This window comes from Pleuronectes platessa, chromosome 2 (assembly GCF_947347685.1).
Source record: "Pleuronectes platessa chromosome 2, fPlePla1.1, whole genome shotgun sequence".
In the NCBI taxonomy this organism is placed as follows: Eukaryota; Metazoa; Chordata; class Actinopteri; order Pleuronectiformes; family Pleuronectidae; genus Pleuronectes; species Pleuronectes platessa.
In genome coordinates this window covers 28,456,325-28,473,824 of record NC_070627.1, presented here as the reverse complement: position 1 = coordinate 28,473,824, position 17,500 = coordinate 28,456,325, and the positions used below count along the sequence as shown (strand labels likewise).

The 17,500-nt window shown below is 41.3% G+C and overlaps 1 protein-coding gene across 2 annotated transcripts in view; it reads left to right on the top strand.

Annotated features, from left to right (window-relative positions):
- The window catches only part of plxnb1b (plexin b1b), a 98,934-nt gene that overhangs the window by 65,311 nt on the left and 16,123 nt on the right, over positions 1 to 17,500 (top strand). For both annotated transcript variants that reach the window (XM_053429750.1, XM_053429742.1), the window contains exons 5-12: positions 791 to 973; positions 3,785 to 3,913; positions 4,198 to 4,298; positions 5,706 to 5,838; positions 9,291 to 9,447; positions 12,218 to 12,326; positions 14,420 to 14,528; positions 16,374 to 17,306. In XM_053429750.1, coding sequence (XP_053285725.1) covers positions 791 to 973; positions 3,785 to 3,913; positions 4,198 to 4,298; positions 5,706 to 5,838; positions 9,291 to 9,447; positions 12,218 to 12,326; positions 14,420 to 14,528; positions 16,374 to 17,306 — 1,854 coding nt within the window. The remainder of the gene's footprint in view (positions 1 to 790; positions 974 to 3,784; positions 3,914 to 4,197; positions 4,299 to 5,705; positions 5,839 to 9,290; positions 9,448 to 12,217; positions 12,327 to 14,419; positions 14,529 to 16,373; positions 17,307 to 17,500) is intronic.

Here is a 17,500-nt window from a genome sequence, read left to right as displayed (position 1 = left end):
TACAAGCAGCAATACCACTAAGGACGTATTCAACATCGCTATTTTTGTTCAAGCTAGTTTACTTTGGGTAGAGACGGTTATCTATGTGGAGTTAAAAGGGTCAAAGGTGGTGTCATAGACTATCACAATAAAATTAATCCTTGCAGGTAAATCTGCAGTATTCATTGTCATTTTAATTTCAGATTTCTCCAGGAAAAAACACAACATTAGTTTTCACCTGCTGCCTGTCAATGTTTATTTCATTTTTACCCATGCCTGTACCATGATTTTATATAAATATATATTCTTCTTTACTCTTTTTGGGGGTTACCAGTCGGGGAATTGACCCGGTGCAGGACTCTGCTACCAGTGATGGTAACACAAGAAATGCTGCAATGCACTAATAAAGGCAGGAAGAAAACCACATGCTAGATTACAACAAAGGGTTCAAAATCTGCTTTATAAATGTTTTAATAGGAAGGAAATTATCTTGCAAGTTCATTGCCTCTACTTCCTATTGTTAAGATTACGAATGATGAAGTAATGACCCTGCTATCAAACGTCTTTGTGGAAAAAAGAATATGTCTCGAAGAAAAAACAAATCCGTGGAAACAAAAACAAAATGTCTATAAGCTTTAAAGTACAGAGCGTAGAATTTTGTTCCCCAGCCCCTCCACATTAATTCCTGCTGGGAGTACACAACCTGCTGTTATTTAAGTGACTTCCTTACTTGTTCAGAAACTAATGACAATTCACTTGAAACCCATGTTACAGTCTCTAATTTTTTTTCCTCATGTGCCCCAACTATTAGAACACGCTGGACGCCTACCCCTGCGGATCTGACCACACCCCTAGCCCAATGGCCAGTCGAATCCCTGTGGAGGCCGAAACCATATTGGACAGTCCGTCTGCCCGTCTCACCGCTGTATCAGTCAGCGTAAGGGCGGGACATACCATCGCCTTCCTGGGAGACTCCAAAGGGAACCTACACAAGGTAACAGTGTCAGAGATTTTAATGCTTGCAAAGACAAAGAGGAATTGTCATTAACGCTTGATTTAGGTAACATATAGTATATTGAGTATTTCTCATACTTTGCAGTACTTCTTACTTCACATGCGTGGCAGTTGATCCTGCAGACATCCAGTTCAGTTGCTTTTTCTGTTAACTGCCAGATGCCGGGCTCCGTCCATTCTCTTGCCAAAGGTTTAAAATAGTCTCGCTGCTTAGAGGCAGACACAATTCAGTTCTACAGCAATAATCTCTGAGCTCTGAGCTGAGTCCTGCTGCTTGTGGAGTTTTTATGTTATTGTTAAAAGGATGCAAGATTTTGTGCAGACTTTGTACTAGTTTAATCAGGTTAGGGTTAATCCAGTTAATGATGCAAAGATGGATTGTCAAACACATCAGTGTGTAACTTGTACAGTTATATCACTGACTGATGACCAATAAATAAATTCAGAGTAGAACTTTTATAAGTAAATGCATTAACAATAGTACCTCCAGAGCGACCTCAAGACAGCGCTGGATTTCTGACCATTCTTAAAAGGGAGCTCAAATAGCTCTTAAATTGAATTGTTAATGGACTTCATAGTCATTACAAAGTTAACTTTTTGAACTTCAAATCTTGTAGGCCTGACTGCAGCGACCTGTTCGCCAGACCGTCAGTTTTATTTCCAAGGTGTTGTGGTTTAACCACCTGGTTGAGTCACAGAGGGGTTAATTAAGACAGTGTCTTGTGGGTTCAGGGTCAGGGTGACAGAAGAAAGAGGATAATAAAGAAGATGTAAAGGAGACAATAAGCATAAACCTAAACATTTCACATGAGCATTTGTGTATGTTTGTAAGGATATAGGTGGTGCAGATAAGTAGTAAATTAATATATATCAATACATTTTTACTCTACATGATTATCAACCTTCTCAGTAACTTTGTCATTTTAGTCTTACAGTCAGTTCTTGAAGTTAATCAGCTGGAAGCAGGAAACAGGGCAAGCATGAGGATCAGTAGCGAATTGTCATAAACTGCAGAGGCTTGACGACTTGGTCAGAGCATTTCCAAAGCAGAAGGTCTTTTGGTGTGTTCCCGGTATGCAGTGGTTAGTACCCTCTAAAAGTGTTCAAGGAGGGACGACCAGTGAACCAGCAACAGTGACCTTGGGCGACCAAGGCTCATCGATTATTGTGGGAAAAAAGGAAGGGCCTTATGGTCAAATCTCAGAAGAGCTAGCACAACTTAAGAAGGAGGCTGTAAGAACACAGTGTATAGCAGCTTGCTGTGTATGAGGCTGTGTAACTGCAGACCGGAGTGCCAATGGCTGACCCCTGTCGAAAGTACCTACACATGTTGGAGCATTGTCAATTGTCAATTATGCACCACTCATTTGGCATCTTGTATTTTTTACTTAACAAATGTGTTAGTGTATTTTTCAACATTAGTTTAGAAAGAAATGCATCCACACTAACATACGAAGCTCCTGCTGTGTTTCCTCTTCCATTCCTGAAAAGCAGAATTTCATGTAGCCACTTGTGTTGTCTCTGCTGCGGTCTCTGTGTTTAGCTTTCTCCTGAAAATAATGCTCCGGGGGATGTTAGATACCTGATGAAATCAGTAGATTCTATAATAGCTCTTTTATTGGCTTGAATGATTTTAGTGTTTAATCGAGATGTTCAGCAATGTTTTAGCATTTAATCACACATTTAAACAATGCAGGTTTAAAAATATGAAATAGGTCTATATCTGAAAAACGACTTATTCAAGAAATCTTTGTCTGTCTGACAATGGTAATAACCTTAATCTTATCAATTATTTAAGTCCAGTGTTAAGTTTGGTGTGATTTCGAAACACAATAAATTAAATATTAATCGGTTTTGAATAAACAGGCGACCAGCGCTGTGTAGCAGCAGCGACTGGGACTAATCAACGTAAGTTACTTTGTCGATCACTTCAGTTCTGGGTTCTCCTTACTGAGTTGAGCTTGGATAATCGGGTGAACAACTCTTTGTGCTGCAGTGGTGGCTTCAGGGTTCTGTGGCCTGAGCCCAGTTGCTGGTCTTTAGGTGATGCAGCTCACCAGGTAACTTTCTAATTTCAGAGAGAAGCAGCATTACCAGGGGTTTAATACTCTAACTTAGGAACAGAAGGGAAGATTGTGACCACACTTCCTGCTACTTGACTGGTTGGTGGAGGAAAACAACCAAAAAGGAGTCTTGATTCTTTATAAATAATTGACCCTGGAAATAAGTGACAGAACAATCAGAATTCAAGGCCTAAATAAATTTGTTTTACTTTCATATAATGTTATATAGCATTGTCAAATTAAAGTCTTATGATTGCCAGCGTGGATGCATACTTATAAATATCCCACAGTGATGTTATAAAAATGTTAAATTGGACTTTTTAAAGCAATTCGCATTTTCAGTTTGTGGCAGTGGTGCTTGCCAAGTGGCTCTCCAACACACAGCCAGAGATGGAATTCTTCGTTTTTACCATATTTATTTGTCACCACACACGTGATCAAAACATAAACTTAAATCACACACACAAAGTGACAAGCTTTCCAGCTTTAGTCCGGCTTCCTTCAGTCTCTTCAGTCTGTGAGTCTCTGAGGCGCCATGAGGCAGCGAGGCCGCTGCCTTTTAAAGTGTTAGGACCAATCAGCTAACAGCTCTCACCTGCGCTGACTGATCCTTTGTGGTGCAGGTGAGGGTTCTCTCCCAGCCCCCTCACCTCCACACAGTTGTCGCACAGTTTATATTTATTTTCTTGTCAATTGATAATGACATTGATTTGTGTGCATTTCCTCAGGTGTTCCTGGGGCCAAACGGTGAAGTGGAGGAGTACTCTGTCATCACCATTCAGCCGAATGCAGCCATCAGCTCGGACCTCATCCTTGACCAGAAAGAGGAACATCTCTTCATCATGACCCATAACATGGTACTTCCACACACACAGAGATACAACATACAGCAAATGGACTGACATTTTTAGTTTTTATTGCTCTGTAGTAATAAAGCTATAGAGAAATAATGAAGCCGGTCTGCCCCAATTCTCCTCTTTCACCAAGGCCATCTGTAGTTGCAATTATTCAAATGACCATATTTTCAATTTGCATTGTTCCGCTGACAAAAGTGGGCCACCTATTCTTTGTAATCAGATTTTTGGGAGCTTAGTGTAGATGTCCTGCACGACTGAACATGATTGTGTTGTCCTGGTTCCAGCTGCAGAAGAGGCCAGTGGCTGAATGCCAGCAGCACCCAGACTGCTACTCCTGCCTGCTGGCCCACGACCCCTACTGTGGCTGGTGTGTCCTGGAGGGAAAGTGAGTTTAAAGCCAGCCGTCAACCCCGCCCTGGATATGCCCTCTTCTAACTAAATAGATGAATTACTGGCAGTGTGCAATACAATTCATCAAATCAACTAAATTATTTGTGACAGATTTCATAAGTGTCACGATACAATTGTCACAGTCAAGATAAAATCTGAAACAGTCACCAAATCTCATATCAAACCCTAGACACTTGATCACATAAAGAGATACTGAAGATAGTAACCAGATTAGAATATTATTTATGTGCATTGTTAACGATGTAACTTTTATAATAACAATTACATGGTTATTTGATGCCTAATACTAAAACGTAGTAATAGAGTTGAACAAGTACAGACGATTCAGTGAAATTACTCAGTGATTTCAGTTACACATCAATATCGAATTTTCTTGAGTGGAGATCATACGATATAATTTGCCAGCCGCCAAAGAGTTTTGCAAGTCACTGAGAAAATCCCCTGATTGGCGCTTGCCTATCGTTTCTGGATAGTAGGAGGAAGTGGATACATATCGTCCATCTTTTCTAACATGTCTATGGTTCACACAAATGTTGGCTAACATAAGCCACTGTATGCTACTCATTAGACAAAGCACAGCTCCAGCATCAAAAGCCCTCTTTATGAATTGTGTTTTCCAGGAGGTTTCATTTGTATTCCATAAAGATAGTTACGTGATAAATAATGCGCCTCATCTTATAAATGATTATTATCATAGCATACACCATATTATTTATTACTGATGTGAAATTATTGTTTCTCTTATTTTTAATCAGCTCTAGTTGAGAAAAAAATAAGATTCAGTGCCAGCTTGCATTTGAGTATCCTCAGACACTGATGTTGTTCAAAACTCCAGTTTGCTCAAGGGAAATCATGTTTCAGCCTGATGAAAGAAATCTACCACATCACGTCTCTGTCACAGTCTGCCACTCTACATCTGTGCTTCCTCTTTGCTCTGCCTCAGCACCTGGTCTCCCTCCTCCCTCTCACCTAGATCATTCCCTTTCTCACCCCTCTCTGTCGCTGTTTACTACTTTTTTGCTTCATAACAACCTTCCTCTTAGATTCATTTGAGTTTTTTGAATCAGTTTGTCTTTCCTAGTCCACAAACTTTTTATCAGTTTCACACATTCCTTAGGTTAGTTACGGTTTTTTGTCTAGTCCAGATGAAGTGGCAACCAGACTTTTTAACAAGTCATAAAAACATGTTTACAATTCAGGAAGGAGCTGGTGTGTAGTTTTACAATCCTAGTATGATTTATGAATTTGCATTATACACAGAAGATGGCTTTTCATGGTTTAATTTGATAACAATTTCTTTATTGAGTGAGAGACATAGAGTTTGAGAGTGTGACTACATGTGTGATGTAACAGTGCAGCCTGGGCGGTGTTTTCATTGCAGGTGTGTGTTGCAGTCTGAGTGCACTCGTGGGAACCAGGCAGGTCAGTGGCTGTGGAGCTTCGACATGGAGCAGCAGTGTCTGACCGTCCAGGACCTCATCCCTTCCAACATCAGCAGCGAGGAGAGCAGAATGGTAAGACTGTAATACATTAACTATTGATGCTCCGTGCACATGATCGGTCCACATCCTACAACGTATATGAGGGAGCATGAGGATCTTTGTTTATGTGTTTACAGAAGCATTCGTTTTATAGTTTCTGTTGACTCAAGATTAAGATAAATGTATCCTTCAAGCACAGACAGATTCTTGCACTGATGGTACAGTATGTCCATGATCATATCTGCCTGTGCGTGCTCCCACATACCAAAATACCAAACAGATCCCACAACCCCTATCAGCTGAGCTTTGTTGAGGTTTACCGCGGGCTGGTTGGTGGTACTGTTTGTGCGTAGGTTATGTGTGTTTTTAAGAGACAGGGAATTGAGAGATGATCAAACACTGGTTCATCAGAAGAGAGGACGATATAAGAACAGAAAAGTAAAAGTAAATAAACTGGGGATATTTTGTAGATCAGGTTGGATCAAGCTAAGGTTTCCCTGTGACTATTGATGAGATACAAGTAACTTAACTAGCTAAGTGTTGGGTGGGTTTCTTCATGGGTTTAGCCAATATATACAGTGCATTGCATAAGTATTCACCCCCCTTGGACTTTTTCCCATTATGTACTGTTACTAACTGGAATTCAAATAGACTTAAATAAACTTTTTCCCGTTTGATCAACAAAACATGCATAGTACTTTGGAGGTGCAAAATAAATTTTATTGTGACACAAACAATAATGAGAACAAAAAAGTTGACATCTGTTGGGTGCATAAGTATTCACCCCCCTGTGTCAATACTTGGTAGAACCCCCTTTCGCTGCAATTACAGCTGCAAGTCTTTTGGGGTATGTCTCTACCAGCTTTGCACATCTAGAGATGGAAAGGTTTGTCCATTCTTCTTGGCAAAAAAGATGAAGCTCAGTCAGATTGGATGGAGACCGTCTGTGAACCGCAATCTTCAAGTCTTGCCATAGATTCTCTATTGGATTGAGGTCTGGGCTTTGACTGGGCCATTTTAAGACATTAACATTCTTTAATCCAAACCATTCCTTTGTAGCTCTGGCTGTATGTTTAGGGTCATTGTCCTGCTGGAAGATGAACCTCCGCCCCAGTCTCAAGTCTTTTGCAGACTGCATCAGATTTTCTTCAAGGATTTCCCTGTATTTGGCTCCATCCATCTTTCTCTCTATTCTGACCAGTTTCCCTGTACCTGCTGAAGAGAAGCATCCCCACAGCATGATGCTACCACCACCATGTTTCACTGTTGGGATGGTGTGCTCAGGGTGATGGGCAGTGTTGGGTTTTCGCCACACATAGCGTTTTGCATTGAGGCCAAAAAGTTCAATTTTGGTCTCATCTGACCAGAGCACCTTCTTCCACATGTTTGCTGTGTCTCCCACATGGCTTCTGGCAAACTCCAAACGGGATTTTTTTATGGATCCCTTTCAACAATGGCTTTCTTCTTGCCACTCTTCCATAAAGGCCAGATTTGTGGAGTAGACGACTAATAGTTGTCCTGTGGACAGATTCTCCCACCTCAGCTGTGGATCTCTGCAACTCCTCCAGAGTAACCATGGGCCTCCTGGTTGCTTCTCTGATTAATTTTGTCCTTGTCCGACTCTTCAGTTTGGGTGGACGGCCTCCTCTTGGTAGGTTTGCGGTTGTGCCATATTCTTTCCATTTTCTTATGATGGATTTTATGGTGCTCAGAGAGATGTTCAAAGCTCTGGATATTTTTTTATAACCTAACCCTGCTTCATATTTCTCCACAACTTTATCCCTGACCTGTTTGGTGAGCTCCTTGGTCTTCATGATGCTGTTTGTTCAGTAATGATCTCCAACAAACTCTGAGTCCGTCACAGAACAGGTGTATTTATACTGAGATTAAATTGCAGACAGGTGGACCCTATTTACTAATTATGTGACTTGCAAATGTGACTTGTGAATGCAATTGGTCGCACCAGATCTTTGTTAGGGGTTTCACAGTAAAGGGGGTGAATACATATGCACTCAACACTTTTCAGATTTTTATTTGTAATATTTCCCCCCACTTCCAAATGATGCACTATTTTGTGTTGGTCCATTACATAAACTCACGATGAAATAAATTTTAATCTGTGGTTATACCATGACAAAATGTAGAAAAGTCCAAAGGGGGTGAATACTTATGCAAGGCACTGTAAATATCATGGATGATGTCATAGCCCCTGACAGCTTCCTCCTCTCTTACAGAAGGGCTACGGCATTTCACATAACCACTCTTTACAACTGTGGTGAGCCGAAACATATTGAGCATTACCTCAGACCAACTACAACAGCAGAGACAACGTCAGGTTCCACTCCTCTCAGCCAAGTGCAGAAATGTGAAGCTGCAGTGACACAGCCTCACCAACACTGAATGGTTTAAGACCGAAAACATCTGCCTGGTCTGATGAATCTGGATTTAAGTATTTATCCCATTATGGTCACAGTTGGCAATCTTCTAATGGCTACTTCCTGCAGGGTAGTGTTCCATGTTGAAAAAGTACAAGTCTTAAACTGGATTTAATAAACGTGACAGTGAGTTCAGTGACCTCCTAAGTCACCAGAGATCCAGTTTTCACATCTTTGTAATGTGGTAGAACATGAATGTGCAAGTGATAAATCTGCTGAGATTGTGTGATGCAGTTTGGCAACATGGAGCAGAATTTCAGAGGAAAATTTCCATTTCTTGTTGAATCAATGACATGAATGTTTGGTGTCCTAAAAACGTGCTCAATGAGTGGAAGGTCCTATCAGTTATACTGTATCTCATGACTAAAGCCAAGTCATGAAGTCCAAGGAATTCATTGTAGACCTTTGTTTAATAAAATGTGGTTAGGTATAGATCTGGGCGAGGGTCTACACCTCTTTTTTAAGTTGTGTCTGTTCCATGCAGCACAGTGACCTCAATAACTGTGAACTACAAGAAATTGCGAACCAGAGTTCCTGCCTTCCCAAACTCGACAGAGAGCTTGGTCACCTTGGTCACATAATCCAGAAAACACCACAGAAACTGAAACATCATTTTCAGAAAATGCAGCACAGAAACAGTCCAAACTCAGAACAAGATGGTGCATTATAACTCCAGGAATTAGTTTGGTGTCATTCATGTTCCTGCAGCAGGGAAATCCAGGAAATCTAGTCTTGACGAGAAGCAGGGGAGATTTATGTGTCAGACAGTTGAATCACTTACTGTCATTTTGAACTTCACTGTCCTCTGCCGCAGCACATGTGTAGACTCACTAATGCTGCTTTCTCTGTCCACTAACTCTGGAGGCGTTATTGTCTAATTCTTCATAATTTTGCAACTGGATGTGGACTGTCACAATCATGAGTTTTAGCATCTACAAATTTGATATAGATGTGGTGTCTCACTTGCGAACATGGAGCTTGTATGGATTTGTCTGTCTGAAGTGATTTACCTGCAGTCTGAGTCAGTGTCCCTGTTTCATTTTCCCTCAGGTATCTCTGTCAGTCCCAGGTCTGCCAGTGTTAGAGAAGGATGAGTCCTACACCTGCCTCTTCCAGGACAGCAAAAGTCCTGCTACTGTCACCAAGACCGGGGTCACCTGCCAATCGCCCGACACCAGTACAGTGCCAAAGGTGCCTTCTGGACAGGGTGAGCATGCTTTAACTCCATAGTTTAATTTCTGGCTTGAACTTTTCACCTTTGTAATTTCAGGGTTTGGCAGTGTTCTGCAACGAGATTTGTGTGTCTGTTTGTGTGGGGGCAGGCAGACATAACTTACATGTATACACTCCAATCCCTCTGTCCAGGGATCTAGGCTAAACCAATCATTTTTCTAAGCCAGTTTACACAGCAGGGAGTAATCTGTATTTTAAAGCATCCATCCATTAGCTATACTGCTTATCCTTTGAGGATCAGGGAGGTGGGGGTTTGCTGCAGCCACTACCAGCTGACACTCGCCGAGAGGCGGGGTACATCCGTGACAGGTCAAAAGTTAAAGGGTAAAGCATAAATTTTCCAATAAATCTATTTCATCTAGAGATGCGATGCTCTGATATATGCTTTGGTTTGTCTGTGGGTTGATTATTCAACATGCTGAGAGAAGCTTGTTTGTTGAAGTAAGTCAGGGACAGTAATAAAATAAATTGAATTGTCTATAGAGGTCAAACTCACACAAACATTCAAATGAGTCGCGTTTCTCTCGGTTCCTCTCTCTCTCTCTCACACACACACAACCACATGCTGGTTCCCATGCCTGCATTCCTTAAACTTGCAGCTTGTTGTAGTTCTCAGGGTGCGGGGCTCAGGCAGAATCGGCCTGGGGATTTAGTGAGATATGGACACACAGGCTGCATTAAAGGATCGGGTGGTAGCTTACTTTTACTTAAACAGGGTTAGTGCCTGCACTCTCTTAATAAAAGGGGCTGCTCAGGGTCTGTAAGACCAACTGATGCTTTAAAATTGAAGATCACATTCTCACCTGACTTCTGACGGTTAGGCAAAGATTTTGGATCAGGTTCAAAATGTTTTCAAGCTACGTTATCTTCACCTGCCTAGAAGCGTTGAATTAAATCATATTAATTGAGCAGTGAAGTTTTTTTTTTTTTACATTAGAAGACAATAGTCAAATACTGCACAAAATAATGTACAATATCATAAATTACTTCCAGAGAGTACCCATATGAACTCAGGAGAAAAGGTACCTCTATTAAAACAATGGTGAAGACAAATATAAAGAAGAGGTAAGGAACTAAAACAAATTAGTTTCCTACGCAAGTTCACCATTAAAAAATGAAAAGAAAAAAAAATGAAAAAATCAACAAAATGAAAGTAACTGAATGAATGAATGAGAAGGAAGATGCTTGTACTGTTAAATGAGCCACGTGTCATCAAGAACCCACAGAGATGATTTTGCAACCCACAACTTCTCTGTTCAGGTTCACTGTTGATGTGGTCAATGTTATAATATCATAATATGTCCAGATGTTTTCATTGGTTTGGCTTCAATTATACATATGGGTCATCTGTATGATCTGTTGTACTTTCTGCATGATTATTTTTAATAAAATACACTTTCATACAATTTAATGTTTTTTTATAGTTTTGGATGTTATTTATATTTCTAATAATAACATTGTAAACACAAGGTTACTGGCTGAGATCAGAGAAACATGATAGTGACCCCGTTCAGACCTGGTATCCGATCACAAATGGTCAGCGCCAAGTTCAGGTCTGAGCGCACCCAAATCCGTCCTGAGATCTGATCACTCAGACCACATAGGGAGGTGGTCTAGGACACATTCTTTTCAATCAGTGAACATAAATGTGTCCTGGTCCTCATATGAAGGAACACTTACTCAGTGGACATCTCTCACCCGCTACATTCACATTTTTAGTTGTAAAACCAATATTCACAACTCACAATTTGTCTCATAGGTCCTAACAAGGTACAACATCCTTCCAAGATGTTGGAAACTGTTCTCACACACACACACACACACACCAACATCGTCATCAGACACATCTGTAAACTCCGACTGGGTGAAAGCAACATAATTTGGTGTTCACGAACACAAATGACATACTTGAATATGTGCATATAGAGAGGGCAAAGTGAGATCTGATCAAGTGGTCACAGGATACACATTTAGGACACATTTTTATCCCATGTGTGAACGGTGGTCAGATTTCTCAGGACAGATCTTAATACCAGGTCTGAAGAGGGCCAATAACACTAGATGGCTGGCTACAAAAGAGTTAACACTAAGGACAAATTTATTGAGACGAGAAAAATGTAGTTGTTGACGATCCATCTCTTTACTGATCCACTTCCTGCCTCAACCTTATCATACAGCGCTGGCCACTCTTCTTTTACTATAAGGGATTATTACCGACATTTCAGGTCTGCCCACTTCATTGTTAACTCCAAATAAAGAGACTCAGATAATCTGGATAAAGTGCTGACTTGTTAAACCCTGTCTGATCCTCTGAATGCTCCTGTGTCTGCGGTGTCACCATGTTCTCTAATCTCTAAAGTTATTTTGGGGTGTACAGTGAGAGCATATATGCTAGAAATGTTGACCAAATTAGACTGAAATTCGTGTGTGCAGTGAATCGTCATGCAGCTTACACTTGTTTAAATGAGGGAAGTCTCACTGTGTTTACGTCTGCTCTCTCCTTGGCTGAGGCCGGAGGGTACACATGGATTTTATTAGGCCTCTATGTTTTGGCTGCTTGGAACAAACGTTCTCCCACGTTCCCTTGCCATGTTTTGAGGAACATCGTGCTTATCCCAGACTTTCTTAATCAGAGACGATAATCCTGACCAAATATATTCAGAGCGCTGCCTTCTCAGCTCTGTGCTGTGTTGTTTTCAGCTCTTCCTCACGCTGTCTTTCTCTCTGTGTTTTGTTCTTTTCAGACTTTGTCACAGTCACGTTGTCTCTTCGTTTTGGCAACGTCACGGTCACGTCAAGGGATTTCATCTTCTATGACTGCATGGCTGTGAAGCGGCTATCTGGCAGCATGCCGTGAGTTACCTCCAAGGATTTATTAGTGCTGCTCTCCTTGTCGTCTCCTGACCTGCTCTCCTCATTTTTGTCTGGAGCAGCCTCCTCTCCCAATTGTTATCTTGGTCATTCTTTTGTCTCAGCATCAGCTCGCCCTTCACCTGTCTGTCTGATGTCTGCTCTTCCGTTTCTTCTTCCTGCTTTCCTTTTAATTACTCTAAATATTACTCCAAGTACTACAAGTATTCGTAATACTTTCTTAAGCTATATAAAGGTTTCTGGTCTGTATATCTTAGCTTCAGCTCGGAGCCTTTAACTTTCTGTGTATAATGCCAATACAACTCTCTTTTCGACCTCTCAGTTAATTTACAGGCCTTGGTCATGATAATAAAGTGAGCTGAATATTATCACATCTGACCTCATCTCTTTCATACCTTAAAGGTCATTTTAAGAATTGTTGTTAAAATGAGCAAGTTTAAGGTTTAGTAATCAATACCACTAGTGAAGCACTAATAAATACTAGAAAAACTAATGATCCATGATCTAGTACTTTTGTAGGCTCACCATTATTATTCATTATTATCTTCCAGTCACAATTGCACAATGGTTCTTTCTCTATTTGACTGCTTTTAATCTGAAGTCTGTTAGTCTGCTATATGAGGGTGTCCATATATTATATGGATACCCTCATATAGCTTAGGGTATCCATAGTAAATATGGATACCCTAAGCTATATGATTTTGTCAAATTTGATCAGATAAGTCAAATATATTTCCTTAATTAATCTATCTATAAAAAATATTTTAGTTAAAAATAATAAATGAGCTGTATAAAAAAGAAATGTAATGCCTTATACTTTTCCCTTCTCCTCTACATACCCAGTACCTTCAGATTAGTTATTTTCCAACCACAGTATTATCTAAGTCTGGAGACTCGGTTACATTTAGATAACCACGTGGCAAAATTGTTGGTAACCTTCTGTTAAAGAAAGAAAAACCCGTAATGGTCACCGAAATAACCTGAAACTGACAAAAGTAATAATAAATAAAAATTTTAACTGAAAATTTAATGATGAAAATCAAACAATGCTTTTAAATTGTGGTTCAACAGAATCATTTAAAAAAAAAAAAAACTAATGACATGGAAATGGTTTTGGTCTTGATGACCACTAAAAGCTCTTACATTTTACGTTTTCGTTTTACATTCACCCATTCACACACACATTCATACAGTGCATCTATTAGCAGCACTTTGTTGTTCTATGATGGGGCAATTCGGGGTTCAGCATCTTGCACAAGGACACTTCGGCATGTAGATGGGGAAGACTGGGGATCAAACTGCCGACCTTCAGGTTGGAGGACGACCGCTTTTCCCCTCAGCCACAGCCGCCCAAACTGAACGTAGCTGAACTAAAAGCACACTGAGCAGCGACCTTTATAGATATCTACAAGACTGGTACGGACTTCTGCTGTGAAGCTACACCAACCAATGATGGAATCAGTTTAAGTTCATTTACCACAGGATTTAACTAAAAGTGGTACTGTTTCCTACTGTGAGACAGTTAACAAGAGCTCTGTCCTGCAGTGGTGAGGTCAGTTCACAGGATATATCCAATAACAGAGACTTTATAGATAAGAAAAAAAAAGATGTTTGTTTTGAGAAATTGAAGATGATTAATAAAAATGACCCCTCATAAAATTGGAGGAAAACTTCATACATCATTGTGCTTAGTTTCCCTCCTGGTCTCCTTCAGCGTGTTTTCACACATGCTCAACCTATCAGACTCTCTCTCTATTCCCTTTCTCTTTTGATAAGAGTCTGAGGCTAGATTCATTTAGACCACTGACCTTTCTTACCACTGATTGGCAGCAGATTTGCAGCAATTGGATTATTTTGTGTGGTCTCGCCTCTCTTTGTCTAAACCGATCTAACTCTACATATCTATCCCTCTCTCTTGTTTTGTCTCTCACTTTTAGATAAAAGTCTATACCTCTTATTAGACCTCTGCACTTTTCTCCTAATAGCCCATAAACTGAATTAATTTTCTACATCTGTCTCGCTACAAGACTATTATTTATTGTCCCTTATCCCTATGTTCTCTTGTTTATCTGCAGTTGTCGCGGGTGTGTTCTGAGCCAGTGGGGCTGTAACTGGTGCGTTCATCAGCACTTGTGTACCCACAAGCCCACCTGTGAGCAGGGGGTGATCATCTACAACCAACACGTAAGTCACCGCCTTTTACAGCTGCAAAAAAGTGGAACTCACTAAAGTTTCAAATACAAAGATTTATATGGTTTATCGTTGAGTGTTCACAACTCTCAAGCTGCTTACAGAAATGTATTGAATTATGTATGGATAAGGTTTGGGATATTCTCCGGAGAAAACAAATGTGTTTGAATGAGTGAGAGGCTCCTTGCTTTCTATGGAGCTTCTCCGACCAGCCCCCTAGGATAAACTCCAGTTTGTTAATAATAATGAGCCGATGTGAGAACACAGGAGATCCTCCACAGGATTCACCGCAAGTAAGTGGGTGGGTTGATGATGTTTCTAACACGCAACAGATGCTTAACTGGGGCGTGAGGGGAAGGGGAGATAACAAGATCTCAGGACGAAAAAGCGGTGCCACACATGTATGAGGTACCGACGGAGATGTCAAGAGAGCTTTGGTTATAGATTTGGTGGATTGTAATGAATGGAGCAACACTGACTGCAATGTCTTATTGACTCAGATTTAAAGTTACAAAACTCTTAAGTCTCAATTGCTGTTTGGATTTGGCAACAGAAGGTGCAGTTTACTACTTCAGCAGTTACCTTGTCAGAAATACAACAAACTGTTGTACCTGTGTGTGGTGCAGCCAATCCTGCTGCACATGGCACAAGTAGTTTGTGGCACAACAGCAACATGTTGTCTTCATGTTAAAACTGGTTTTGGCTGTTCCTGACTTTTCCATTGCTCCAAGCTGTAATTACACATTACACACTGTCAAAAGTGAATAAACATGGCCATGTCTTGCATTTCCTGTTGATGCTTCATGATATTAGTGGCGTTAGCATTAGTTCAACAGTCAACAGTGAGGTTGACATCAATGAAATAACAGGCACAGGAATGGAGGAAAAATATAACTGTTAAATTAAATTTAGAGCTTAGAATAAAAACCTGTATCGTAACTTGTTGCTTCAACAGTCAGATGACCATATTTTAGAATATAGGACAAGATGGTGAATATCCCTTGTATGTTTAAAGGCGTTTAGACAATATAAGTTACCAACTACCATTAGATATTAGCAGCTGTTAGTAGCCTCCAGCCGATGTAAGGGCCATAACCTCAGTTGTGCACCTCAGCGTCGTCAAGTGTTTTGGCCTTGTGATCAACTATACAGAGCAAACTTGAGGGTACGCTGAGGCTAAAGGTAAATCTGACTCTAAATGAATTGAGCCAATATTAATCACACATCATTCAGTGGTCAGTTTTTCTGACCATATCACATTGTGTTTATTCCTTCCGTTTACAGGTACATCCCTTTTCCTCTTTATAAAGCAAAAACACATAGCTTTTATGACTTACATGATTTGCAATAATATTAGCTAGTTAGCATTTTTTGTTCTTTCCTTAATTTTGTAATGTATTCTTGGCGTGACACTTCCACCAGCTCTAAGTGGGTGAAGTGGCACGAAACACTGACAAAAATAATTATTGCATCGCACATGGGTGCGTGCACTTACTCTGATACATTAGATACAAACAAACTTTGCTCCATAGTGCTGCTAGTGGTCAAAAAAATACTGAAGCAGGCAGAGAGAATATAGCATACTCTCAGTTCCCCGAAGATTTATCAGAACTCAACAGGAGAATGTATGAATGGTCAGTTTTTCAGTCATACATTCATTAATCCTCATGATGTTTAGTTGTGCTTCATTCGTCAATACAAGCCTGCATTATTTGAAACAATCATCATTGATCTGCATGTATCAATAACAGCAGCTCATGTGTGTAACATCACATTTAAATTCAGTTATTGGTTATTTCCTATTTTTTTTGTATTCCTCCCCCCTTCCCCCTTCCCCAGTTTGAGCTCCCCACCTCAGCTCCTTCCCCAACTAAAACTATTAAAGTCATCACAACAGCCAGTACCACAACAGCTGCCCTGACAACCATCACTATGACAACCACCATCACACCTTCCACAACAACAGCAACTGTCGCCACAACGACGACAACTGCAGCCCCCGTCACTGTAGCAACCACTCCTGAGCCAACCACCCATACTACGCCCACTAGTCCACCCACAACCACTAGCAGCCCTGAGCTGACCACCTTGCCCCCTCAACCGGTCGCCACCCTGCCACCCACTACAGCAGCCCCCACCACGCCTCCAGAGGGCACCACCATGAAGGAAGAAGAGACAGAAGTGGTAGAGCTCATCATTGTCACTCAGAGTGTAACTGCAGGTCCTGTGGTTACGCCCACTGTTGCAGTGGGGACTGCAGAGTTACTGCCTGTCACCATGGCTGATGGTCTAAGTGGAGATCTGGACCCTGCAATGCCTCTTATGATACCAGACTCCTTCCCCCTGGGGGTGGTGACGGAGTCCCCCCCCAACGACACCCAGGAAGCTGAGGGAGCACTGAGCCTGGCTGAGCCTCCCACCCCCAACTCATCTGGCTTCCCCCTGCCAACGCCCTACCCAGTGGATGAACCATCTTACTCTGAGCCCTCCTTCTATGTAGAGCGGACCCATCCGCCGATACTGATGTCCACGCAAGATTCAGAGGAGGGTATCCCAGCCGCTGACCCTGAGGTGCTCCTCTGGCCAACGGAAGAAGTGGATGTCCCTGCTGAGGAAGCTGTCCAGTCAGAAAATGACACAGCCACATTTTCAGCTACCACTGTGCTGTCAGGTGATGGTGAGGTTGACCAGGCAGCCCCATCGTACCCCCACCTGTTGAATACTGACTCAGAGATGGACTACCAGTATGATTCGGCTGATGCCTTCCTCCCGGTGAGTTCAGCCGCCTCCAGTCACGTCCTTCCTTCTCTTCTCTTCCTCTACTTTTCCTCTCAAAGCTTCAGCAGCCTCTCAACGCTCTCAGCTCCTGAATGGACTTTCTACTCCTGCTATGGGACCAAAGCTCAACCAGCTTCCTGCTCTTCCCTTGTTTCCCTGCTCCTCCTTTGCTGTCTGACACCTGTGCT